Source organism: Aptenodytes patagonicus, chromosome 3, assembly GCF_965638725.1.
Source record: "Aptenodytes patagonicus chromosome 3, bAptPat1.pri.cur, whole genome shotgun sequence".
Taxonomy (NCBI): Eukaryota; Metazoa; Chordata; class Aves; order Sphenisciformes; family Spheniscidae; genus Aptenodytes; species Aptenodytes patagonicus.
In genome coordinates, this window is record NC_134951.1 from 110,791,505 (window position 1) to 110,817,940 (window position 26,436).

The 26,436-nt window shown below is 44.7% G+C and overlaps 2 protein-coding genes across 3 annotated transcripts in view; one reads left to right on the forward strand and one right to left on the reverse strand.

Moving 5' to 3' along the window:
• The window catches only part of LOC143158557 (calpain-2 catalytic subunit), a 29,778-nt gene extending 10,119 nt beyond the window's left edge, over nucleotides 1-19,659 (forward strand). Inside the window, exons 4-21 of the mRNA XM_076334637.1 lie at nucleotides 138-271; nucleotides 1,141-1,309; nucleotides 3,317-3,400; nucleotides 4,947-5,032; nucleotides 5,729-5,803; nucleotides 6,026-6,186; nucleotides 6,546-6,715; nucleotides 7,945-7,956; nucleotides 9,437-9,648; nucleotides 10,964-11,000; nucleotides 11,879-11,944; nucleotides 12,532-12,589; nucleotides 14,207-14,271; nucleotides 15,392-15,460; nucleotides 16,053-16,131; nucleotides 17,154-17,270; nucleotides 17,772-17,830; nucleotides 18,516-19,659. Of these exons, the coding sequence (XP_076190752.1) occupies nucleotides 138-271; nucleotides 1,141-1,309; nucleotides 3,317-3,400; nucleotides 4,947-5,032; nucleotides 5,729-5,803; nucleotides 6,026-6,186; nucleotides 6,546-6,715; nucleotides 7,945-7,956; nucleotides 9,437-9,648; nucleotides 10,964-11,000; nucleotides 11,879-11,944; nucleotides 12,532-12,589; nucleotides 14,207-14,271; nucleotides 15,392-15,460; nucleotides 16,053-16,131; nucleotides 17,154-17,270; nucleotides 17,772-17,830; nucleotides 18,516-18,539 (1,677 nt within the window). The 3' untranslated portion in view covers nucleotides 18,540-19,659. The remainder of the gene's footprint in view (nucleotides 1-137; nucleotides 272-1,140; nucleotides 1,310-3,316; nucleotides 3,401-4,946; nucleotides 5,033-5,728; nucleotides 5,804-6,025; nucleotides 6,187-6,545; nucleotides 6,716-7,944; nucleotides 7,957-9,436; nucleotides 9,649-10,963; nucleotides 11,001-11,878; nucleotides 11,945-12,531; nucleotides 12,590-14,206; nucleotides 14,272-15,391; nucleotides 15,461-16,052; nucleotides 16,132-17,153; nucleotides 17,271-17,771; nucleotides 17,831-18,515) is intronic.
• A 437-nt stretch (nucleotides 19,660-20,096) lies between these two features.
• TP53BP2 (tumor protein p53 binding protein 2) overlaps nucleotides 20,097-26,436 on the reverse strand; it is a 50,507-nt gene continuing 44,167 nt past the window's right edge. For both annotated transcript variants that reach the window (XM_076334638.1, XM_076334639.1), the window contains exons 17-18: nucleotides 23,656-23,855; nucleotides 20,097-20,892 (exon numbers count right to left, since the gene is read on the reverse strand). In XM_076334638.1, coding sequence (XP_076190753.1) covers nucleotides 20,851-20,892; nucleotides 23,656-23,855 — 242 coding nt within the window. In that variant the 3' untranslated portion in view covers nucleotides 20,097-20,850. The remainder of the gene's footprint in view (nucleotides 20,893-23,655; nucleotides 23,856-26,436) is intronic.

A 26,436-nucleotide genomic window follows, 5' to 3' on the forward strand; every position in this document is an offset into this window, starting at 1 on the left:
TCCCTGAACAGGGTGGGCAAAGCTGGCTGTGAGGGGGATTGCTTTTCCTCCAGGAAATCAGTGTAAGCAGATAAACGTCCTGGTGACCTGAGTGCACAGCATGGGGCGGTGACGAGGTGTTTGTGCTCTCTTTCCAGTTCTGGCAGTACGGGGAGTGGGTGGACGTCGTGGTGGATGACAGGCTGCCCACCAAGAACGGGGAGCTGCTCTTCGTGCATTCGGTGGAGGGCAGCGAGTTCTGGAGCGCGCTGCTGGAGAAGGCCTACGCCAAGTGAGTCAAGGCCAGGCTTTCACCTCACTCAAATCTCCCAATGCCTCTGCTTCCGCATAGCATCCTCAACTGTATGGATACTATGCATTTAAAATGTCAGCCTAATTATTAGCCTTTACAAATTCTGGGGTGTCCCACAATGGCTGCTTTAGTAAAGCTTTGCTGACAGGTGCTTGAGACAAGTAGCCAAAAGTACTGGCTTTGTTGCGAGCCGAGAAAAATAGCCCTTGCATCTCATGGCACGGCTGTTCCTAGAGTGCTGTCTCCCATCACCAGGGCCTGGGAAGCTCCGTTTCATGTGCTCTACGCACCTGTGAGGGCTTGCAGCTGCAGGGCTTCAGCATCCAAAGCACGCCAGTCCACGTGCCCAGGTCTCTGTTCAAGGTGAAGATGCTCAAATCCAAATTTCCAGTTTTGGGATGGTCAGGGAGGAATTCTGCCATCTAACATTACTATTTTCAATTGACTTTAGAAATTGAGCTAATTTAGATAAGCTGAAAATCAGACCCATAATTTTTAAAGGGATTGAAAGACTGTGTGGAACTAGAGAGGCAAATTGTTGGATCTTGATTTAATATTATTTTTTCTTCAAATACTGTTCATGACTTTTGTCATTAATATGGCTGAACTGAAACCTGTATACATGATCATATAAGATTTTATGCTGGGCTTTCCAAGTACAGAGGTCTAAGAAGCAAAGCTGAATAGGGGGCGTGTTCGTAGCTGCTGTGGTGCTGTTGAAAGCAGAAATGCTGTGACAGTTGGCACAACTGAGTTCCCCTCTCCAAGAGGAGAGGAGAACCTGATAGCTGTGTGTGAGAAAATAGGGAGCCTGATGGCTGTGTGTGCGTGTGTGTCCTTTCATGCAGGCTGAACGGATCTTACGAGTCTCTGTCTGGTGGCACCACCACTGAAGGCTTCGAGGACTTCACCGGTGGAATTGCAGAATGGTATGAGCTGCAGAAGGCACCACCCAACCTCTTCAAAATCATCCAGAAGGCACTTCAGAAAGGCTCTCTCCTTGGCTGCTCTATTGACGTGAGTTAGTGGGCTTATGGCTGGACGCTCGGCTGTCGCTGTGCATGCAGGCGGCGGGGGGATGGACCTGTGCTCCGTCCACAGGAGGTGCACAAAGGATGTTGGTCCCCTCTGCCTACGGTTCTCTGCTCTATCTTGTGCCTGGAGAACTTGACTCAAGAGTGTGACACAGGCACATGCTCTTCTTGGGGGGTTATGTCTGAGAACAGGTTGAAATATAGACTTCATTAGTACACGTGTAAAAGCTCATTGCCTCCCTTGGTTTTTTTCTTCAAGACCTAGAGCTTTTGCTGTTTTGTAGGTTCATGGTAACAAATCATACAGGGAACTCGTTAGGGGTCCTGATCTACATCTTTGTTCTTAAGAAAGCCCGTAGCTTGGCAGCAGGTTGGTGCAGGCTGAGTGGGTTTGGACAGAAAGCTGCTGCTAACAGCTTCTGCAGTCAGATGCTCAGAGGTGGCAACCTCCATGCTTGCTGTACGCTGTTTGTTGCACAAATTGTACCAAAACATTCCCAAAAAATCTGGGCTCTGTTCTTGAAGCAGGGAGGCTCGGACTGTTGCCAGGCCTTTAAAAGGCTTTATCGGAAAACACATCACCAAAAGCTGAACTTGCACCAGAAGGAAAAGAGGAGCTTTGGCCCTGCCTGCAAGGCTTCAGCATCGCTTTTAGCCTCCCTGGAATGAGTCTAAGTATGGTTATTGTGATAATCACCCTGCTCCCAAAGGAGATTACATCTTAGTTATGTCTAAAGGGAAGGTAAACTGTTTACAAGAACTTAATAGAAACTCAAGTGCTTCCTCCCATTTTTTAAGTTAAATTGGAGTCACGGGAGAGGGAAGCTTCACAGCAGGAAAAGTACTTGGTTAATGTCAGCGTGCGACTTGACAGCACTTTCGAGGCCTGTTTTACTAGTTTGCATTTAGATGGGAATCTGACATCTGTTTTTTTGCCCCAGAATGAGAGAAATCTCGTCGGGGGTGGGGGGAAGTAAATATATTCCTTTGTTTGTAAGTGCTGACTCTTTCTATATTGTAAACTAATTATTAGTGAGTTTAGCCTTTGAAAAATCCTGTAAAAGTTTTTCTTCTCTTCTGTGAGAGAAATAGGACACAGAGGTTAAGCATTACATGGAGAGTGCACTGCGGGGCAGTAATAGCGCATGAATTGACAGCAGGAATCCTGCCTGCTTGATCCCACCCTCTTTTTAAGCTTCAGATATGCTTGTTTAAAGATCACACGCTTTCTGAAATGGTGGGAAGGCGATGGCAAACATACGTTTCATAGAGGTTTAAGCATCTTTAGAGCAAGATGTCGAGCAGTCACTTTCTAGCAAGAAGTGATTTTTCTCTGCAGTGTTTATAGGCCAGACTGCCCGAGTATTGTAATGGCCGGGAAAAAGTGAGAGGGTGGTATGCCTTCAGGTATGAATGGCATCCAAAGTGCAGCTTTTTCCCTTGCTCCCCTGCATGGCAGGTCCTAGGGTGGTGGTGCTGGGGAAAGGAAGGGGAACCTCCCACCCCGCTGTGGAGCCAAAGGGGGGGTTTTGACCTCAAAGCAAAGCACTGGGGCTTGCTGGACTGGGGTGTGATCCCTGGTGACACCTGGGCAGCCTCAGGCCAGTCACCCCCTGTGTTCTTTCTGGTCCCTTGAGAACATGGAGTTCATCATGTGTATCCCCTTTGTACAGCGTTCGGAGATGCACAAGAGGGGATGCACCGCACCAAGTGTTTCAGAGCCAGGAGGGAGCTTTGCTGCAGTGCAGGGCTTCTGGCATGCACCCTGTGCCATGAACATGGGCCCCGGGGGCTCCAGCATCGCCACACATGCTGCCTTCCTCTCTCCCCGCTCTGTCACACGGATCCCTCTCATTGCTTCTGTGCAGCAGCTGAACCACCCCTGCAGCCTCCCAGTGAGACTAAAGCTCTGTTAGAGGGGAAAGTTTTGCTCCATTGGATCCCCTGCTGCGTGGGAAGCCACGCTCATCGAGCTGCTTTGCTCTTCCAGATCACCAGTGCGGCGGAGACGGAGGCAGTCACTTCCCAGAAGCTGGTGAAGGGACACGCATACTCGGTCACCGGGGCGGAGGAGGTACGTGTGCCGCCCCAAAGGGGTGAAATGCAGAGAGCTTTGTGCGTGGCCTGGGCCATGGCAGCCACAAATTCGTCTTCAATGTTGCAAATTCTTCAGTCTCACCCATTTTGCCGGATCAGGTTTTGAGTCCTTCTTTCTGAAGAAATACTGAATTAGTTGGCATGGTTTGGATAAACACAAACTTGACTTCTTGGGGTTTTGACCAAAAAAAACCCCTTTTATTCCATAAGCACGGCTATTTCCCAGTGAGCGGGGTGGTGGGAAGCCCTGTGCAGAGGGCACACTACCCTCTGCTGGTGACCAGGCCCCTCAACACATTTCTGTATAGCAGGCAGCGCACAGCAAGATGTGTGAGACGTGTGCCAAGCGAGGGGGGGGAGGGGATCATTGTCCCTTAAATGCCCGCTGGACAGCACCTTTCGGCAGGGCACAGTGTTCGAACGCAAGGTGCCTGTCCAAGAGCAGGTGACTGGTGAAGGTAAGGCGAGTGAAAACAAAAGCAGCAGATCATGGCGTCCTTCCAGGTGTGTGATGGACTTCTGGTCACTTCACTGACAATTGTTTCTGAAATAATTTCTGAAGCTTCAGAGTGAGGTGTAGAGAGCTGCTGACGTGCTGCGCTGAGGTGGACGCTGCTACCGGGCAGGTTTATGTGCTTGCATCTGGTCCTCCTCTTGCTGCAAAAGCAGCGAAGAGGCAGTTTGACCTTAATTCGCAAACAGGCATGATTTAGCCAGGCTTTTCCTTTGGAGATATGTGCAGACTTTGTAAGGATAGTTCATCTTTGGCACCGGAGCATCATTTCTAGACTCTGTGTTGCTGATGCTCTGTGCGGTTTTCTCAGCTTCGGGCTCTAGAGGTGCGCCAGCTCCTTCCTCAAATTAGTGCCGTGTGTTCCCCATAAATACTGGGTTGTTCCCATTGAAACTCGTACAGCTTTGCTTGGCCCGGACTCTGTGCACACAGAGATCAGCAGATAACAAGCCAGGGCCTCGGGGCAGTGCAGGGAGGTGCTGTCGTGGCAGGGCTGATGCCACTGCACCGTGGGGCATTCGTGTGGTCAAAGGGGCTGTGGCCAGACTGAGTATCCCATCTCTTGTAATAGGCGCAGTTCAGACTATATATAGAGAGGGGAAAAAGGCGTTTGAATGTGAAATGCAGTTTATACGTAGATGACAGCGTTAGAGAAATATCCCCTTGCACCTGCTTTTTGGCAGTCCTGTAGCAGCTTTACGTTCCCTTTGCTTGAAATCCTATCAGAGGTAACTTTTTTAGTGGCACAAAACAGACATTTTGGTTATCATGAACTTTGATTGCACAAAAACCTTCTCTGGACAAGCTTGGATGTGTGGAGCTCATTCCGAATCAGTTTGACTTCATGTCTTTTGGACCAGATGAGTGCATGTTTGTGTATATACACTGTAGTGTTTGTGTAGCACTGAGGTACTTACCCTGTCATGTCCTTTAATTCCCAAAGAAAAGGTGGAAGGGAGCGCGGTGCTGAGTCCCTGGGTAACTCTCCATGCATTTCTGATCCCACCAGGTGAACTTCCGAGGAACGGTGCAGAAGCTGATCAGAATCCGAAATCCCTGGGGGGAAGTGGAGTGGACCGGAAAGTGGAATGACAAGTGAGTCGATGGGTTGCACGTTGCCCGTAGGCTTTTACTGCAGGGGTATGATAGTGTTTCTGCTGCCACCTGTCTTCTCCCTACCTTAAATTCCTCTCTAAGCCACATCTGGATGTGATGTTCGCTCTGAGCTGTTTAAAAGAAGCATCGCACCACTGTCATCTCCCACGTAGGCGTCACAGCATGCGGTGCCCTTCGTGTAAACACCTGCCTTCGTGTAAGGTGCAGTGATTTGGTTGGCAGTTCCTACAAGCCTCTCTAGTTTCTGCTTCTTTAACAGCCCAGGTTCAGTGGTGAGCTTCTGAAAACTTAGTTTCTAAAAGGACTTTAAAAATCCATTTCTGTTGTTACCAATGAAAGCTGGAGTCTACCCACTTCTGTGGCTGGGCAGTATTTATTCTGGGTCTTGCTTTTTCTAAAATAAAGCTCCGCTCAGTCAAGGCATTAGCACTTTCTGAAAACAAAACTCTGTTTCTGATCCTTACTTTGGATATTTAAGAAGTGAGGTATCGAATATCCCAGGTCCCTGTATTTTAATTCTGCTGTGGTTTGAGAGCCCTGGACCTGCTATCAGCTAGATATTGTGGAGTATTGCATTGCATGGAGCTGTAAGAAAGTGAAATCGTTGTGCCAGAACAGCTACATTATGGTTTAACCTTTACCGTACCCTGTAGTTGATGTGGGGTTGTCTTTCAGCTGCCCAAACTGGAGTGGCGTTGACCCTGAGGTGCGGGAGCAGCTGACCAGGAGGCATGAAGATGGGGAATTTTGGTAAGTACCCCTGGGTTTCCATTCAGGCTAAAGGGAATGTCTTCTCCTCTGCTTTTTTCACACAAAGTAACCTCTCCCAGTACGCTCTCCAAGATGGGTGAGCACATTCACCCCAAATCCTACTGCTAAATTGGAGCAGGAGAGAGGGAGGATAGGCAAGGTGGTTGTATAGAAAACCTGTCCATTCTAAGGAGACGTTGTCTGTGGCGCTGCCTCCCACAGGATGGCGTTCAACGACTTCTTGAGACATTACTCCCGCCTGGAGATCTGCAACCTCACTCCAGACACGCTGGCAAGTGACAGGTACAAGAAGTGGAGCCTGCTGAAGCTGGATGGGAACTGGAGGCGAGGAGCCACTGCAGGGGGCTGCAGGAATTACCCAAGTAAGAGAAACCCTTTACTCATCCACTTGTACTTTCTCTGGGAGCTTCTTCTGGCAGGTTCTGGGAGCTGGTTTGGGGTGGCCTATGGAGGAGGAGGAAGGGTGTACTTGGGATATCAGGACTGATGTCCAAAAAGTGCAAGTGTTTGGGAAACGTGGCTCCCTGATGAGGTTCTCATTGTGGCTGTAAAGGCTGGGGGGGTAGTGTTAGTTTTTCCTTCTCACAGGGGCAGTTTTAGTTTTTCCTTCTCACAGCTGATTTTGGACGTCAGAGCCACATCTGTCCTAGCTGACATGTATGTATCAGCATGGCTGCCTTCAAAGAAGCCTCTGACCAGTTTGCATAAATCCAATTCCCAGACACTTTCTGGACGAATCCACAGTATTTAATCAAGCTGGAGGAAGAAGATGAGGATCCCGATGATCCTGAGAGGGGCTGCACTTTCCTCATTGGCCTGATTCAGAAGCACCGGCGGAAGCAGAGGAAGATGGGAGAGGACATGCACACCATCGGCTTTGCAATTTATGAGGCAAGTAAGGCAGTGCAGGTGCATGGGAGGAAAAGGAAAACTCACGCACCCTATAAATGGGGTAGTGCAGTTCTCAGACTGGGCTTTCTATCAAAACTCAGCCGGGTTGAGTCAGATACCAGCTGCAGCAAGGAAAATTCCACTTAGATGTTTAGAAAATTATCCTCCACAAAAACAGTGGTCAAGCACAGGGACCAGAGAGATGATGGAATCTGCGTTCCCGGAGATATTCAAACCTAGGCTGGACAAGGTCCTGAGCAACATCATTAACTTTGATATTGGCCTTGCTTTGAGTAGGGGGTTGGACCAGATGACCTACAGAGGCCCCTTCCCGCCTATAATATTCTGTGCTTCTAGATGGAGGAGCAGAAAAAGTATTTAAAAATAAAAGTGCAGAAATCCAGTCTGACCTTCGCTTGTCAGGCTGTCGTGAAAAGCAGAAGAATGAGAGCAGACGTGGTAGGGATGTCACGCTAGCTGGGACACCTGCGCTAGCTTGGGGAGTGTGAACCCAGCAGCAGAACCAGCCAAAACACCTGTAAAACTTGTTCTGCTGAATAAAGGGTCAGAGACGTGTCTATGGTAACTCCTTAAGCAGGACATTTTGTTCAGAGCTGCAAAGCCGCGATGGTTAACTGGCAGTGAAAATAGGAATAATGGTCTTGCCTGCAGGTTGCTCTGTAACCGTAGACAATGTGTGCAACTGCTTGCTTTCTCAATATCCCAGCTTTGGAAAAGCTTGTCAAAGAATCTGGTCTCCGTAGGCAAATAAGGTTTAAAGCAAAGCTAGGTCCCCTATAAGGAAACAGAAAACTGCATTATTGTCTTGCTTAGCCCCTGCCTCCTCTCCTGATGGTGGGAGAGGTCAGAGGGGCGGGAGGGTGAAAGAGAAGGTGGAAAGAAATAGTAGAGAAACTAAGTCTACAAAAAATACCACAGTGGGCTGCAGGGTAGAGGGTCAGCAGGAGACCACGACCAGCCTGGCTGTCTGTGCCAGGCGCTGCCTGCGCTGCTCGGGGTGAGCCCCACCTGCCTCCAGGATGGAGTCGGGACCTGAGCCAGCAGTCAGCACTGGGTGACGTGGGCTCGGCGCTCACCTTCCCCCTTCAGCTGACTTTTTTTTTTTCTTCCCCCAAGACTGTGGATGTACCCGCTAACCAGCAGTGAAAAGAAATAGTCCTGGAGCTGCCATTCAACAAGCAAGTAACACTCTCCTTTTCTCCTTGCAGGTGCCCCCAGAGGTATGTAGCATGCATTGGCGGTCAAGGTTGCAGAGTTGGGGCTGAATGGCCTGTGGGAAGAAACAGTTCAGAGGATCCTCCTTCACTGCAGGACAATATTGACTGCGCAGAGTCTAAAGTTAGAGGCCATTTATTCTGGAAGGGGCCCTGACGCCATGTTGCATTTCCAGAGCGTCTTGGGTTGGGATAAGAGCTCTCTGTACCGCAGAAACTCACCAAAGCTGCTCTTCCACGGGTCTTCTCCCAGCCCAGACCCACACCTCTTCCCCCAGAGCACAGCTGCTTTTCTCAGGTTTGCGCAGAGTTCGTGTTTGACACACAACTAATATTCCAAGCAGGTGTTTATTTTCATTTCCCTAAGCACCGTCTTTATTGGTTTCTCTCTGTTTCTACCTGCAGGTAGCTAATAGCATGCCCCGGGGATCAGAGAGGGGTGTGCAATGCAGCGATGCCTATGCAATACGAGGCAGAGCTGCAGGTGCCTCTGAGCTGTTGCTCCTCAGAGGAACGAGTGAGGTTGAGCAAAATGCCAGGGTAACCTCATTATGGGGCTTGCTGTACCTGCGAGGGTGCATGCAAAGCAGCCGGGGCACCTCGTGGCTCCCAGGGCTACGCTCAAACCAGCTGCTGCTATGTAAAACTTGGTTTCATCAGGAAGGAGATGGTGCTGCCAGTTAATTCCATTTCTTACGTACCTTTTGAGCGCTTTAGCAGTACTCTTGTCAGCTGCTCAGCTCTCACCCTCGTGGTCCAAAAATCTGACTTCCGTAAAAAAGAGACCCTAGCTACAGTGCCATGACTTTTCTTTCCCCCGAAAGGTGGAATTTTATCTCCCGCCATGGCAGCAGGTCTGGCAGGTTTTGCATTCTTAAAAATCTGGGAGGACGGGAAGGGGGAGGTTTCTGAACCATGCACGTTCCTGATATTTGCTTCTAGAGCTGAGCTAGTCCACCTGTAAGACTCTGCGCAGAAGAGTTTATTCTGGAAGATGTTACACTCCCAAGTGTGCTTTTATAATGCGTAACGTTTATTTTATTCTTGGAGGCCTCCGTAAGCGGGCTCTCTGCTTTAAGGCAGCCTGACCTCAGAGGCAGAGCTGAGTTGCAGTAGCCTGGTGGCACCAGCTCTGGAGACCAGAGGGACATCGGCCGTAAGCCATCTCGCTTTAAAGAAAAGTAGTTGGTGGAAGAATTTGCCAAAAGTCTTCATGCACCCATCATCATCTGCAAAACATAAGCATGACCCGAATGATTTATTGAGATGATCTGCAAAATACGTTTGCACCCACAGCTCAGGAGTACTGTGGTGGGATGCACCCACCCCCTTTCTCTTCTCTCTTTCGGTTCTGTTGAACGGATGTCTTTTCCCCCCCCACCCCCTCCCCCATAACTAATCGTAATATCTATTATATTTTTAATTTGTAAATGCAAATACATGCAAACTGTTGGGTTTTTTTCCTTCTTTCTTTGCTTTTCATAAGTTTTCTGGCCAGACAAATATTCATCTGAGCAAAAACTTTTTCCTGACCAACAAAGCAAGAGAAAAATCGAACACCTTCATCAACCTCCGAGAAGTGCTGAACCGGTTCAAGCTCCCTGCAGGAGAATATATCATCGTGCCCTCGACCTTTGAACCCAACAAGAATGGGGATTTCTGTCTGCGAGTCTTCTCTGAAAAAAACGCAAACTCCACGTATGTAGCTTTTTTTGTAACCATCTAAGAGCAGTATGGGCATGTGGGTGATCTCTGGCCCCTCTCGCAGGTGTGGAAGGATGGAGCAGCCCAGGGCTAGGGTACATCGGCTTCCCGCAGGGAGCGGGAAAGGGGGGATGCGTGACCACCCTGCATGGATGGGGTCGCAGCAGTTCTTGTTCGTCCCCAGTTTCCCCATGTGCAACTGAGGAAAGTTTGAGTAAACTTAGCAGGAAGGAATGGTGGAATAATAATAGTAATAACATAGCATAACGTAACAAATTGTTGTTGTTGTTGTTGTTGTTATTACCGGCCCTACCTGGGCAGACATTTTTAGTTACTGGGCGGTAGGCAGCTGGGTGCCACAGCACAGGTTGGTCTGTGGAGAGAAGAAAACCCCAGAGAGCGGCAGTCTGGGCTCTCCACTTGGAAGACAGAAATGCGTGTGCTTTCTGCTGTCTGGGAACGCACTGATCGCAACAAATGATCTCACACCTTTGAGATCAGGCTGGAAAAAAATTCAAGATCCTTGCTCAACCAGATGATACCTTTGATAAAATTAAAATGGGTTTTAATGGAACTGGCTCGAACCACACCATTAGCTGTGAAGCTGTGAAAAAACTTACACGTGTCACATCTTGAAGAGCAGCTGGGCTAAGGCCTTGGGAAGGGGTGTGGGATCTTTCATATTGAGATCCCTAATTCAGAGCAAGCAAAAACCTTTCTACTATTCTGTAATCTTCTGTTGCATGTTTCTGTAGCGGTGAGAAAACTGGGACATCAGTTCTGTGAAGGCACATTCAGCTTTTGATGGGCCCTTAGCAGTGCTTGTGCACCGTCCGTAGGTGTGATGTTCCCACAGCAACTGGGGGACAGCATGAAGCACTTCTCCTCCCACTCTGTCACATCCGAATGACTTTAAGTCTCTCACTTTTGCTGTTCCAAAGGAAAAAAAGAAAAAAAATTACTAGATAGAAGTTTGACTTGCACCCAAGAGCCTGGTCCTGGGCTGAGGTCTGTAGGCAGTGGCACTAAGTGACCCAAAGGGTTATATCTGACCCAAAATCCTGTCTCTGACTCTGCAGGACGTTGCACAGTTTGTAATGTGTTTTGAAACCCTTGTTGCCATAGCTGGCAAAATACTGCTTTCACTCGTGGTATGCAGTGTCTGCGGTTGACTTAATCCAGTAACCTCTAAGCTTATTCATCGTTACTGCCGTAATTTAAAGCAATCCCTCTTTAACTCAGACTTGAAGCAAGGGCATCAGAAAAGTGACTTGTTTTGTTTTTAATATTGATTTCTTTATCTTTCTAGGGTTATAGATGATGAAATTGAGGCCAATTTTGAAGAGGTATATCAACTTAAATGTTTTAAATTGAGATAATTTTGTCATAAATAAGTGGGGTTAGAGTGCCTGTTGCTTGTGCAGGGCAGCGTTTTTCTATAGGCATTGTCAAGAACTATTGTCCGGCTTTGGAAACAGATCTTTTGATATCCATAGTTGAATGTCCAGCAAATGGTAACGTCAGAAGCAATAGCAGAAACACGTGTTGTCCCTTATCCAGAGTGGTGAGCTTGGGCTTGCGAGGTAGAGGAGAATCAGGTACTCTCTGCAGAGGTAACTGGAGCCACGGGAAATTCCTTGTGCTCTCCAGGAATCCGGGAGCGCAGCCCTTTAGCCATAAGGGGTGTTTTTGCATGTGAGGTTGTTTCCATGAGTAAGAAGTGGCTCACCATACATTTAGTCTTGCTGGAGCTGGGGATGTTTCGCCTGCTAATGCATCTACCACTCTGTGTGGGGTTTTTTTTGTTTTGGGTTTTTTTTTTTTGGGGGGGGGGGGGGGTGGGGGTGTTAGGATGAGAACTACATTTTGCTTGCTTTTCTTTAATGAAGACAGCTAGTCCAACAGTAGTAGTAGCAGCAGCAACAGTGAAGTTCTGAATTGGATAGTGATTTTTTTTAAATAAAATGAAGAATTTTTAAAACTTTTAAATTTGTTTGTTTGTTTGTTTAGTAAAAGCCATTGCAAAAGTTCTTAATTCCTGCAGTGTTTGCAATGCCAGCATTTTGAGGCGCCCCTGAAAATAAAACTGATTAAAATCAAAGTAAAAGCACTCCGTATCTTCAACTTTGCCATTTAAATTGTGTTTTACTAGGGGCAAGTAAATGCATTAAGTCCTCAGGCAGAAAAGCTCCTCCTTTCCATATTCTCTATTTCTCTCTTCTAGACCGAGATCAGCGAAGACGACATCGAACCCAGCTTTAAAAAGCTTTTTGGACAGCTAGCAGGAAGTGTGAGTGTTTTTTTTTTTAAGGACTTACTGGTAGCATGGGTGAGTGGGTGAGAGAGATGCCTCCCCGCAGCATGGAGTTTAATTCCTGTGCTGAGTCAGATCTCAAGCATGTGTGTAATTGCGCATGCAGAAATCTGTGTAGTTACCCGACTGCTTACACAATGGATTTGTGAGTGCTCCTGGCAATCAATCTCTGCTCTCTTTGAACTGCAGGCTCGACTTTTATCTCTGCAGGTCCCTAATTCTGTCCTTCGGGCAGAGCACTTGGTGCAGGCGCATGGATCCCTCCGGGAGATGACGAGGGCTGGGCTGTGCCTTCTCCCCAGGCTGCTCTCGCCTGCCCGAGGGCTCAGGCAAACCCCACAGCCCGGCCTGCTAACACACACAGCAGGGCTGCGCTGCTGGGACTTGGTGGTGGTATTGGGAATGGGTGGTGGGGAGAGCTTACCACTTGCGTTTCCATCCAAGGGAAACTTGAACTCCAAGGGATGTTTGAACTTGGCCGACTCACCCAAAGGAGTCGGAGGCTGCTTATGAGACGGTGTTTGCAGCTCACAGTGAAAAACTTGTTTTCCTCTTTTCCGCAGGATGCAGAGATCTCCGCTTTCGAACTGCGCAACATCTTGAATAAAGTCATGGCTAAACGTAAGTACCTTCCTCCAACTGCGTCTTCAGTTGGCCACCAGCAGGTTTCCAGCACGGCCATGAGAGCACAGCGCGCACCACTGACCTGGGGAGAGTCAAACCCCCGGGCTCTGCCCCAGACCTGCGGCTTGTCTCTCCATATGGCCACAGCCACGTGCTATTGCTGCCCCTTCAGGGGGCTGCAGAAACGCTGGGGCTGTGCCTGCTCTGAAGGCATGTTTCACAGGATGTGTGCTTTGGCAGGGTGCATGTAGGTGCCTTTTATCCCAGCATCTGCTACTGGGAATTGGCTGCCAGGAAGGTGGATGGATTTGATTAATGCTTGATAATAATCAAGAGAAGGTATTGCTGCTACTTTCGTATTGAACCACTCGGGATTCAAACAGTAGCCCAGCCAATGGTCTGGAGTGTCCCTGAGGAGGAGGAGAAACTTTGAAACTCTGGGCTGCTTTTTCTGTGAATTGATTCAGATCTTGGCTCTGCATTATTTTCCTTTCCATTAAACAGTGCTTGAGAAATATGTGCTTGGAGAAATAAGTGTCTCTTTAATGTTCAAACTGAAATCCTAGCCAGGTAGCCAGGACTGTGTTGTATGTCTGTGTGCACCAGCCAGTTAGCAATGGTGTATTGCCGGTTACCAAGCTTGATTTGATGTTCTTCCCTTGCATGAAGCTACCTACCACTGACCTCCATAGGTCAGAAGTCCATGTTCCTGTTGTAAGGGCAGGAAAGCTTTATCTCTGTCTCTTGCTTCTGTAGCACACCTACAAACCAGACTAACTGGGCTGTTTGCTTGGGGACACATCACAGCTAACTTTCACCCTAAGTCTCTTCGTCAGGAAATCAGAGGGCTGCTTATTATCATCCATTTGCCTGCTTCAGTGCTGCGTCCCTCTCATGTGCAAAACAAGGACCATCTTATCACCCTTTGCCAAGAGCCCTGTAATTCTTGCGCGTGTGTCCTCCCACCTGAAGCTCTTCCTCACTGGCAAGTCCTGACCCCGCTAACCACACCTCGAAGTGAGCATTGCCTCCCGCTCTGCTGGATGCAAAGGAGTTGTCAGAAGTCGTAGCTTACCTCAGAGGGGGTACCTAAGCAATATAAGGCAATGGTTTCCCATCCAGCGTTTGAGGGAACTGTGGGGTTATCTGTACGCAGGTATCCTGACTACAGCTCTACAGGCACCACATCCTCCACAGTCTGCATTGCACTAGGTACTTGCCAGATCCTAAAGGCTTCGGATGATATTAATAATTCCCAGAGCAGGAGGCAGGCATCCCCTGCTGCTCGCTGCACTCATCTGGCCCAGACTGTGGCAGCGATACAGCTGGACACCTGTTCCCAGGGGAGGATTTGAAGTAGGCAGTGGATTGCCATTGAGTAACTAGCAGATGTAGAACACAAAGAAGGTAGAGCACTAAGCACACGTTATGTAGAAGCAAAAAACCACACCAAAAAGACAAAGTCATCTTGCCAGTTGCGAAGGAAGCCACCGATGACACAGAAGCAAATAAGGGCTGAGGTGTATACACTGGTTACAGAACTCCTGAGCAATTTAGGAAGGTGCTGTGTTACAGCATGCAATGATAATCCTGTCTTTTGCTCTTTCTTTACAGGCCAAGATATTAAATCTGATGGCTTTAGTATTGAGACATGCAAAATAATGGTTGACCTGTTAGATGTATCCTTTAAGGCTGTTCCTAGATGATATTCTTCTGCCTTGTGAGCAGGTGAGCTGCTGCCTTTGCAGTGACGGGTCCATACTGATGTACTAGTGACTCCTGAGGTGGAGAAGCTGGTTTTACCTTGGTTCTCCTGAATAAAAATGGTAGCCCTTGCCATTGCTGCTGGCCGTGGCACATGCGTTCTCCCAGGCAGCAGGGAAAATCCATTTTCAGACAGGATGATCTGCTTTTGAAGTCTTCCCAGCTGTTGCGTGTTCTGGTTTAGCTGGGGACAAGGTGGTGTTTGTGCTGGGAAAAGGCACCTGGCTCTCAGCATGGTGTGGATTGCCTTGGCTGATAGAGTTTGAACATTGCATTTCACTGCTTTGTTATCTGGCTGGAGTTGGTAAGGGCATCGTAAAGCCATGAGGACTTAGCAAATAGAAAATGAGGGAAACAAATACAGGAGCCAGAGAGTATGCTGGCTTTTAGGAGCTTCTACTCCTAAGAGTAAGGGCAAAGGCGTAGGATGAAGGATTCAAGTCTAAGAATAGTTGTGTTCAGCTTCTCCGTGCAGTGGGAGCTGAACTGCATAGTCGGGAAAATTACCAAAACAGAATGAAGCTCTGCTATAATTTGGTGTAAAATACGGCAGTCTGTAGGGACTCCTTAGCGGTTTTTGGAAGCAATGCAATGACCACGTTCTTTTGTTAGCTGTTTGTGCAACTTAAGTTCTCCAAATAGCAGGCTTGGTTATGGCTTTTCCTGTTTATAATCCAGACTTAGGACTCATGCTGCTGTAACTGCAGGTGTTGAACCAACGATGCAGAACAAAATGGCATCATCGCGGCTGTTTTATACATGTATTGAAAAGATAGAGAGCTGCAAAGGAGGAGCAGAAAGAGCTTGTGAACTGATCACGGTTTAAATGAATCGATCACCTTATTGATTTAGAAAGACAAGAAATCTTGGACAACAGTTGTGTATTCAACAGGATGAGTCCTTCAGAGAGGACTTGCATCCTATCCTTAATTGCAATTTTATTTTTTTTAAGTATTAAGTAAGTAAGTAAACCCAGCACAGGGAGGGGAAAACCCTTTTCCTTCCCTCCAAAGAGATTACCTTAACTCAAAGAAGAATGACGGGAGTGGTAAACTGGGACTGAAGGAATTCCACACCCTCTGGACAAAGATTCAGAAATACCAGGTAAGACGCAACCTTTTTGGTTGGAAGGTGCAAACAAATATAGAGGTGGCTGTGGATTGATTTGCCTCGTACAATGTATACAATCACACTTCCCGAAGCAGGGGCTCCCGCTTCAGCTCACGATGCATTTATGTCCTCGGTCCCCCAGGTTTTGTCCCTTGGAGTCCAGGGGTGTGACTGCTTGTCCTTCAGCTGCTCGGCTGAAGGAGAGGTTGCCTCTCTTCCTGCCTTATTGTCAGAAGGGTTTCTGTTTTGTTTTAATTCGCGTCCAAATACATTTAGCTTTCCCACTTAACAGTGCAAGTTTTGTGTCAGTCTTGCTGCTTGCTTTGGTAGGAATAGTGCCATTTTGCATGGGCATTCAAGGAGTTCTCCAGAGTCCTTATCCGCTCTGGCTGTTGCATTAAAAAGCCTTACTTTCTAAAGCCGCTTTTAGATGAACTCGGAGATAAGTACCTAGTCCTTCAGACCAACGTTGCAAACGCTCCTAAGTAACGTGCAGGCTGCATTTCAAAATGTTCGACTTCTGATGAAAACCAAAACGCGCTCTGAATTATTGACAAGTTTTGACTTTGGGTTTTGTGTTCTGCAGAAAATTTACAGGGAAATTGATGTGGATCGATCCGGTACCATGAATTCGTATGAGATGAGGAGAGCGCTGGAAACAGCAGGTATTTATATTAGTCTGTCTCTTTTTAGGATTATATCCGTTTCAAGCTGGGTTGATAGATGCTCACTAGTCTCCTGTATATCACTCATAAGCTGAAAAATCCTGTGTTCCCAGACCTGAAAGGCCTCCGTTTAATCTAGATGCTCAGCCTGGGCTCTTGTCTTTGCGTAGCAGTGTCTCGCCGCGCAGGCCCACTAAAAGCATCTCAAAGGAGTGACAGGTTTGCAGTTATATTCTTTAGTGACCAGCTTTTGGAGAAGCACAAATAACTGCAACAATCTGGTCTCCTAACAGCATACTGTTGTCTTTCAGTGAGTCTCTCTGGGTATATGTGGGTTTGGCATAAGCCGGTAAAACCGGGATACTGTGACCTAGGGAATGGAAGTGGCTTGACCAAGGGGTGATGCTCACAAGAGCGTTAAAAGAAGAGCCAGTTTGCTACTGCAACCACTGGAAAGCAAATCTGAGTTATGACGGTGAGTGAGGGGGTAATCACAGAGCCATACGATCCCAAATCAACTTACTGATCTTCTGGGGCCATCTTAAAGTCCGTGTTTGGGCGCTCTGGAGCTTTCCCCTCCTGTCACCACGTAAGATGAGGCAGCATTTCTTTTTGTCCCAAAGTTTAGATACTCTTTGGAAATAGAGGCCCATTTGCCCACAGAAAGCCACTGCTTCATCTCAGGTCTCAGTGGGCCAACTCTGGCAGCCGCCTCGTCACCCAAGGAAGGACCATGAGCTGGAGCAATTGGCCGTGTCCCCTGGGAAACAGGAGTGCAGGTGTGGGACCACACGCAGCAGGAAGAACACACGTGACCTAGTCACAGCTCTGAATCACTCCAAGTACAGAAGGGGGTGTTGGAAGTTTCCAAAATGGAGTAAATACTCTTAAAACTTGAGAATTTAACCAAAAGTAGCTAATTGAATTTCTGGCAGTGTATAAGCTTGGGTTTATTTGTTGGTTGGAGCTTTTTGCATTTTTTCTTCCTCTTCTTTTTTAAATCCTTGACATTGTATTTTTAGGGTTCAAACTGAACTGCCAGTTACATCAAATCATTGTGGCTCGTTTTGCTGATGAAGACCTCATCATTGACTTTGATAACTTTGTCCGGTGTTTGATTCGGCTGGAAACCTTGTTCAGTGAGTACACGCTTAATAATTAGACAGACTCTGTTGCTTTGTGTTTTCAAGTCCAGGATAAGTAATTCAGAAAACTTTGTACTGGAACCAAAGTGACTTCAAAGCTGAGCTATAAGTCCGGCAACCCAGTCTGTGCGCTACTCCTAGATCTAGGAACCAGCCTTTTAGGCCAGACTGCTGAACCGGAGCCAGACAGTCTTCCATGCAAACAACTAAATGTTGGTTTAAAAATAAATAAATCAATCAATCATCTAAACACTTATAGGTTGACAAATAGTGTTAGTATTACAGACTGAACCATTAAAAATGTTCAGTCTCATTCTTGCACGCAAGCACGCAATGACTTTAGAGTGGCACTTTCTGGTTTGGGGTGTGGAACGTTGTCATAAATTTTAAGACTGGGGGATTAAATTCTGTTTTGATCCTGAAGCACAAGGAAGGGGAAGGCTTTCCAATTAGTTCCTATATTCATCCTTGTCTGTCATCTCTCTCCTGCCACAGAAATGTTTAGAAAACTGGATACTGAGAAAACTGGAACAATAGAACTGAACCTTGTTAATGTAAGTTCATTTAGCTCCAAAATGTTTGTTTTAATCTTTTTTTTTTTTTTTTTTTGGGGGGGGGGGGAAGGGGTTAACAGTAGAGACTGTCCTGCTCCGTTCTGACTGATTATGGCTGGTTATATGTATTCACATATATGCTGGATTTATATAGCTTGTGTATTTATAAGCAGTCTTAAGATTACCCTTTTTTAAAATGTACCTACATCACATTGTATTCTCTAACAGACAGACAGGGTTACTTGAACCAGAAGCCGCTTATCCCTCCCTTACCGGCAGCACTTTTGGCTGATACATATGCAGGCTTCTTCCCTGCCTTTTCTGTCAACAACAGGGTAAAATGTAGGTGCAGTATTGGTATTGAGCACGTCTGCTTCTTTCTGCACCACGTGTGCCCAGTAGAAAGGACTAAGTTTGGAGAAAACTACCCTCCTACACGCGTTCAACTTGCCTGTTACTGGAACAGAACTTATTTCTGGACCTAAATGAGGAATGTGCAAATCATCACCAAACTCTTCTGGCTTAAATGAGATATAAATTTAAATCTTTCCTGAAAGATCCTAAAATTACTTCTGTAACAATAGCCTTTCTTCCTCATGCTAGAAATGGGAACATGCATACTTGCTATAGGTATTATTTTTACTAAACTTAACCTTGGGCCATTTTCCCCTCTCTCTCGTTATAGTGGCTGTGCTTTACTGTCATTTGAGCCACTGACATCTCAAGAGACCTCAAAAAGAGCAAGACCAGGTGAAGATAATCAAGCAAACATACAAGTAATAGCCTAACATGAATGTGCCTGACCTTATGCACGGCAAATTTTGCACACAGTTCTAAGAAGGAAAATGTTCTACTTCAACAACAGAAGAATCTGCAACCTCATTTTTATGGGTCTGACAGTCTTTATCTACTGATCTATATCCTCTGTACAAAAGCTTTAATTTAGTATAACTCCTCAGTGCAACTTTTGAAAATACTGCTTTGCTAATATCTTTGTATTTAAGGTGTTTTACATGACTTCTGGAAGAAAGCTCATTATAGCTTGACAGTCTGGTTTAATACGTGCTTTTTGAATAACAGCTCCACTCTGAAACTAGAAGAGGGATGGTATTGCGTATCTCTGAATACAGGCGTTTAGGTAGGATACAGGTCCCTTGTATGCTTTCTGTCAAGCCCCAGCATTATTCAGGTTAAACGTTCTTTGAAGAATTTGAGTAGCAAGTACATGTTTGACCAAACTGAAGGACAAGCCTTTCCCTCTTGACCATTGATGTGCCTGTAGCAGGAGGCTGTTGGCAACCAGACTCTTCCAAGAGAAAGCCCATGCTCTCAGGTGGAATCTTCATTTCCTGTATCTTATTTATCTTCCTTTGAAATACAAGAAAGTATTTGAATAAAAACAGTAGAAGTAAAGTTTGCAAGACACTCATTCCTTCTGCAATTAAGCATGTTTTTTTCTTGGAGATAGAGCATCACAGAGCATCTGCAGAGCTTTTGTGGTCAGGAACAGAGTATGTTGCCTTTTAAAGGGGAAAAACAGCATTCTGGAGCTGAGTAGGCACTGACAGACACTCTGGCTGTGTGTCAGTTAGTTAATGAAATGTTAGATTATCTGATACTTTAAAAGATTAATGCTTGAAAATAAAAGGCTTCCAAGAAAGGTAATTGATACTATATACACCATACCCAACCTATTAAAATCATGAGGCTGTGACAATAAGTAGATTGCTGCTTCCAGGAGTTCTCACTACAGCTCACTTAAGTTTATCCACCTGAGGAATCACGTCCTCCTTCCTACAATTTCTTGTATTTACGGGCACCTTTTCAGAGAGCAGTAAGGACTTACCGGACTTACCTAGTAGGAAAACATGAGCCTGAAGGGTGAGGCAGTGAGGCACTTCATAAATGCCCTTAAGGAAAGATTTGATCCTCTCTATTTAAGTGTTCATTATCAAATGATTATTCCCAAATGGATAGATATAAAGGATAGTTCCATGGGGAAAGGCTTTATTTGGAAAATACTTGTACCAAGTTTTTTTTCTTAAGTACATCTTTCAGCTTTTAAGGTTAACAAAGGGTTATATGCAACTAACAGATTCAGCTTAATTTTAAATGCAGAAAGACTGTCTTGAACAAATGGGGGAAGAGGGGTTAAATTTAATACAGAAAGTAGTTGAATAGTTAGTGTAATGTAGAACCAGCAGTGTGTCTTACTGTTAACATTTTCAGATGGTCTAATAAAAACTTGACGCTAAAATACCCAGAGTTAAAGAGAAGACAAAAGTTTAATGGTATCACAGTCAAGTAAAAACAAGTAAGTTGTCAAGGACTACAGCAAGTTTCTACACTTAACTTTCAAAGTACAAAATACAATAAATACATGAGGCTCTTTGTAAAAAGAGGAATCTAAAACTACATTGTCTGTTACAGCACATAATATTTTGAATACATGGAATTCCTAAGATGCTACAGCATTTTTAAAAGTTATTGCTTAATGGATTGGTCACATGGTTGTCACTGTTCAGATGCACTTCAGTTTAGCTTCTTTAACAAACACTCTGCTTCCAGCAATAAGCATTTGGGTGCTGTGCACGTACTTTATTTTAATTTCTCCCATCTGGAAAAAGCCTCCGGATAAATTTGGACAAAGCCAAGTTGTCTGTTTCATGATGATTCCTCCAATGGTAAATTGAAAAGGTCCTTGTATTTAATGCAGAAAAATGTGACATTCTTTTCTGCCATGTTTGAAGAAATCAGAGTGGGTACTTGAACAGAATGGCTTGCTTAGACCAAAGGCAGCAGAATTGCATTTGCTTGTAAGCGTTATTTCATCTTGTAGAATGCCCTCATCCATTTGCTAATGCATCAATCCTTCATTTGTTTTCAAAGCACATTCTTCATAGCTTTCAAATTACATTGTCATTGAAATAAGTCTCATGATACTGGAACCAACACAAAATGAATTTTTTTTTGTAAGTCATCCATGATTAGTACTTCAAGAATCTGGCTTCTGTACTATCTCATGCCAAGCTTCTTTGTCTAGGTTTAATCCTCGGATACAGCTGAGGGTAAAATAGAAACAAGATTTAAAATTTTAGTGCTTTAAAAGGTTACTTGTTTTTAAAGAAAAAAAAAGGAAAGAGAAAACCTCTCTTTGGTGCTACAATTCTAATGTAATCTCTAGTGGCAAAAGCATGGTTATAAAAAACTCAGAGCACTAACAAATATAAATTTAGCATTCTTAGGCAAGCTTAAAAAAATGCTAACCATGTCAGTACAAAAGGAAGGCACTGAACAGCACATAATTCACTACCTTCAGTTCTACCCAGATGGGTGGGCTAGGAAAAGCATGTGGCTTTTTAAGTCAAGGGACTTTTGTGTTCAGTGAACTACAGGATTTTTCCCTGTTTTATAAATAGAAATAGAGAGGTATTAAAGTCTGTTTTGCCTTCTCTCTCTCAATGCCTATCAGCCTTTACATGTCTATAGCTTTGGGCAAGCTGGAAACATCTGGCTGCATAAGGACCATGGAACTGTAGGAGCTGTGCTTTAGTTAGTGGATAGTGGGTGGCCAGTTAAACTAATTTAACCGCCCGGCAGTAAATCAGTAGCTGCCAGCCTGTGGCCCTTGAGCTATGTGCTATTCACACATTCTGGCTACACACACAGAGGTACAGAGACTGCCTCAGCCGCAGGGTGACGATTGATGGGACATGGCTTGACGCAGCAGTGCCGAGATGCTTGGGAAGCTCTTGGCTCCCGCTTGCAAAGGGCTTTGGGAACAGCTACTGTTCTGTAAAGCACGGCTGCTGGCATATAAAAATAGAAGGATACACTTCATACAATTAGGAAAGATGAATCCTCCATGCTCTAAACGGCAATGCATGTCTACATTACATCCTGGGGTTTTTTCAGCTAAAGTTCTCCTTAAAGATGGCCTCTTCTCTCTTCAACCAGACTCTGGCTTTCTTCTTTTTCATAGTCAGCTAATGATTAAGAGAAGACCAACAACTTCACCCACAAGGTTTCTCTCAGCCTGCTATGATTTCACCACTAGCAGAGAGGAGGTCAGTCAGTCAGTCATAGTAGCATAACACCTGACAGTGTTCAAAAGATTTCGTTTGGTATTAAGAAGTCAGTATTTTGACAGTATTATCTTATTTGCATTCAGTTTTAGAGCGCTCACACAGCTTAAGGAGCTAGTGAGTCACTAAGAAGGGTAGAGTACTGATGTAGATAATTTCGTCCTTTCCTTGTTTTTATTCAGTGCACCTAACCGCAAAAGGATAAAGCGGCTACGATAAAAATACAACTTAATATAAGAATAAATTAAACTACCAAACGTTTTCCTCTGTGCTGAACATCTTAGCCTAGATTTCAGATGCTATATTAAGAGTCCAATAATTGCTTTTGAGAATAACCACAGAATACTTAGTAGTATTCTGGTAGCAGTACTAGAACGACTGAACAAGAATGTAACAGTTAATACTGGGCTTGTGTAGTTTTCCCCAAAGGTTCTGTTCAGATTGCGTTGTGCTTAGAAGGACGAGTTGTGATCCCCAGTCTAAGCTGTGTTGCCTTGTGCTTTTTATTACAGAAGCACAGATGCTCTTCGTGTTCTTACACACCTGTGCTCAGGCTGAGTGCGTAAGCTTATGAAGTAGCAGCACATGCACAATTCACCCTGGGGCAGGGAAAAAAAAAAGCTGCCATTTCTGGCCTTATTGTGCAGGGCCAATGGCTGCTCTCAATTTAGAAATGCTTACATCTGGAGAGGAAAAAACCGAGCAGAAGTACTATGTTAGGGAGAATTTTATAGTACATTGTGGGTAGGCCTGACCTGAAAGCGATACAGAAATGAAAACTGATTTTGCATTAGATATAGTCACTCTGCAAAATCTAACGAGTTTAAGAGTAAGGATTATCTGCATGAGGAAGGAGGTTCAGCCTCTTTCGAGCATCATACATCAATCAGCTAAAATTTACAGTGGTTAATCTTTAGCATTGGCAGAACCTCTTATCTCCAGCAGCAGGGCAACTGGGTATGTAGAAAAAAAGCTTAATGGAATTTTTATACGTGTCCATCTGCTATAGTTTTCTAGCAACTCAGCCATGAAGAGAAATATGGGGACATAATTGAAAATATCTGTTACTTCTATACAGTCCTTTCAATAAAAGAGATAGTACAGAAGGTGATGAGGAAAGGAGAGGCCATTAATTTAAGGCCTTTGACATATGGTTAAATATTACTTAAAGAGCATAGGAGAAAACAAAGATCTGCCTTTATTTGGCAATCTGATCTCTTTTGCAACACTAGAAAAAAAGATAACCATAGAATTTTGCAGTGTTTGTCTTAAAACTCTCTGTGAAACCATCTTGGATCACAAGGTGCAGTGCGTATACCGGTCAGGGAAGGACTTTCGATTCATTCTTCATACAAGTTTCAGTTCTTAAGGCCCTTTGTGCCAGTCTATCACTTTCTAAAAGAGGGGAAACCCGGTTCTGTTCACATGCTCAACAAAACCTTATGCAGATGTCATGTTCGGATAAAAGTTTTTTTTCCTCTAAGATGGTGAGACAAGGTTAGTATTAGAACCTGCTGTGTATAGTAGGGTGGTGATAACATGTTGTTCTTTTACGCACCCATTAATATAATCTGTGTTAACCCACTCTGCCAAGGTATTCAACTCCCCAAATGAATGGAGAACTTCAACTCCTCCCTCTTGTCTTCTGAAATTGCACCTAACCTACATGCATGAGAATAATGCTGTGTACTCCATATAGTGGGGTGGGTTTTTTTGACTCTGGAAATATCAAGGACTTACCCCTAGCAGGTTGCGGGGAACGTAACCTTCCTTGTCATTCAGCCGTGCCCACCACCACTCAATTTCATCTTCATCTTCCCGGCGCAGGATTGTCATGCAGTCTCCCTCTTTCATAGAGAGCTCATCATCATTCTGAGCCTCATAATCCCAGAGTCCATAAATCACTCCTTTGTTCATTATTCCCATTTTCTCCTGGACTCCTGCAACATTAAAAACACAGAGCAGCTCAATACAAAAGTAAAAAAAAAAAACAAACCCAAAACAAAAAAAACCACCACAAACCACACCACCAAAAAACACAACCTTGATTCCTATCACACTTAGCACCTTGTTCTCATCAGTCTACTGAAAGTCAGTCCTAGAACAGGTGGCATTGTGAAGTTAGCCCTTGCACACGGCAGACAGATTCCTTCCTTACATGTGTTCAAAAAATACGAGGCAAATGGGGAGAGGAGCACTGACTGATAAAAGGTTGCATCTTCATGCTAGTGTTCACACTTCCTACACCTAAGTGATGAGCAAGTAATGCTTGTTTGTACTCTTAGTTCATCACTAATCTCTTTCTGTCAAAGGAAGATAGCAATACCTGCTTATGTTGACCACCACTGTCATTTTGCTGCTTGAGGTGTCATTTGCCACCTGTGTCACTTTATTTCAGAACTTTAAAACAAGTTGCACCTCAGACCTATACCCAAAAGATTTGTATGTTACCCGCCAGCTGCTTTTGGTTAACTCAAACACTTATCTTAGCAGTTCTTAATTTCTGCCACTATTTTAATTATTTTTTTAAACAGAAAACACAATTCTGTTAAATTGCTTCTGGACCAAGGTGTTTTGGAGTACATGCATACTCCTTGCAGATGTTATTTAGAACTTGCTCATTTTACAGCTGTAGCCAAAGATGAAATACTATTCTTTCTGTACACATTCCTCAGCTTCTAAGCAGCAAACTGGAAAAGGTATAATCAACTGTTATACAAACTTTCTCTCCGGTAATGATTCCATTTTAAAATACTGAACCCTACTGGGTTTTTTGGTTGGTTTTGGCATTTTGCCAGGAGCAAAGAGTACGTTGCACATTGTATCACAAAATTTGTCATTTCCCTTTCCATCTCTTACCTATTACAACCTATTGTATAGGATCCTTACCTACGTCTGCTTAAGGAAGCATCTGCTCAAATCAAGTTCTTTATTTCTGCATACCACCTCATCATGTAAAATTAAATTACTTCCACTGCATGCTTAGTTCTGCTCAGAGAAACTCCTCCCTTGCTTCGCATTTGGTATAACTAAAGGTTTGGCAAAAGCTGTGCTCTGCACCCATGTGGAAGGTAAGACTGAGCACTGAACTTCAAAGCAGACAAAGAGAAGATTCACACAACAGATCTGGTCTTCTAAAAAAGCGTTAAGTGTCACACCGGGGTAGCAGCACAAACATGCTCTTAGAGACAGCACGGGCATCAAAAATTAGAAAGTGAAAAATGACATATTTAAGCAGCATCAGACTTGTCATTTAATCCATGCTAAAGAACTAGCTGTTTTATTTAAATCTAACCTGTACTCGTTGATGATATTCAATATCGTGCATCCTTTACAACAAAAAGGGATTAGTTGAATCAATGAATTACACCAAGGTTTCTCACCTTACAGCCGAGTTTCGAGGGCCAGGTTTTAATGCAGTATCTGTTCTGGAAACAGACAGATACATCCCCAAACTTCTTTTACAGCAAGAAACAGATTTAGCCAGTGAATGCATTTCTTACTATAACTATAGGCAACCAGAAACAGTCTTAGCAATAGGATTAATTCCTAATGGAACAATACGGAAATTTGATAGCTGAACAGCCAATGTATCAAGAGATACCTTAGTTTCAGTGGTATCAATTTGGAAAAGCTGGCAATAAGCCAAAGCCTTACAGTCCTTTCAGGACCCATTGAAAAGTATCTCGTAACGCACAAAAAAAATCCCAAACCCAACGAAAACCAGAGTATCAAGTGAGATCACCAGATGGTGGGTCCAAAAAACCCCACAAACAACAAGAACGTGTTTCTTCGTGCTGTATACAATAAAGCCATGGATCTCCTTCCCACAGGATCTTGTGGGCTGTTTACCTGAACTTAAGAATTAGACAAATTCCTTGAAAGAAATCTTTCAAGACCTATTCAGCACAAAGATACCATCTCTGAACTCATATCAGAGTTAAAACCAGTAAGAAATATTGGACAGGTATTATTATTTTTAGTTTAGTCCTACAATCTTCCTCGGGCATCTGCTGTTGATGACCACCATTGGAGTCCGGATATAAGACTAAATCGAATTTTGCTTAGCCCATAGATTTTGACGCTAGTTAAATAGGCTTCCTCCCTTCATAGGGAAAACTATATATTTGGCACCAAGAGATACAGTTTTCAAGCTTAGTGAGGACAGCTGGACAGATCGTTTTGAAATATGCTGGCTGAGCAGCTTATGGAAACTCAGACCTTGCATGTTCCACAAAAACAGAAAGGCTGTATTACAGCTTTTTACACTGCATTACACTGCTATTACTCTAACCTCTTACAGATAGATGACACTCCAGCTGGTAGGTGCCTAGGGCACGAGAGCTACATACAAAACATACAGAAAAGTAATTTAAAACCTCATTGACTAATACTCATCACACCCTAGGGGGAATTCATTCTCTCGGTTAAAAGATAGTTTCCCCATAGTCTTACTATTTGAATAAAATCTAAATTTAATATGGGATTTCTTTTTAAATGCAAGAGAAGAAAAAGGCCAGA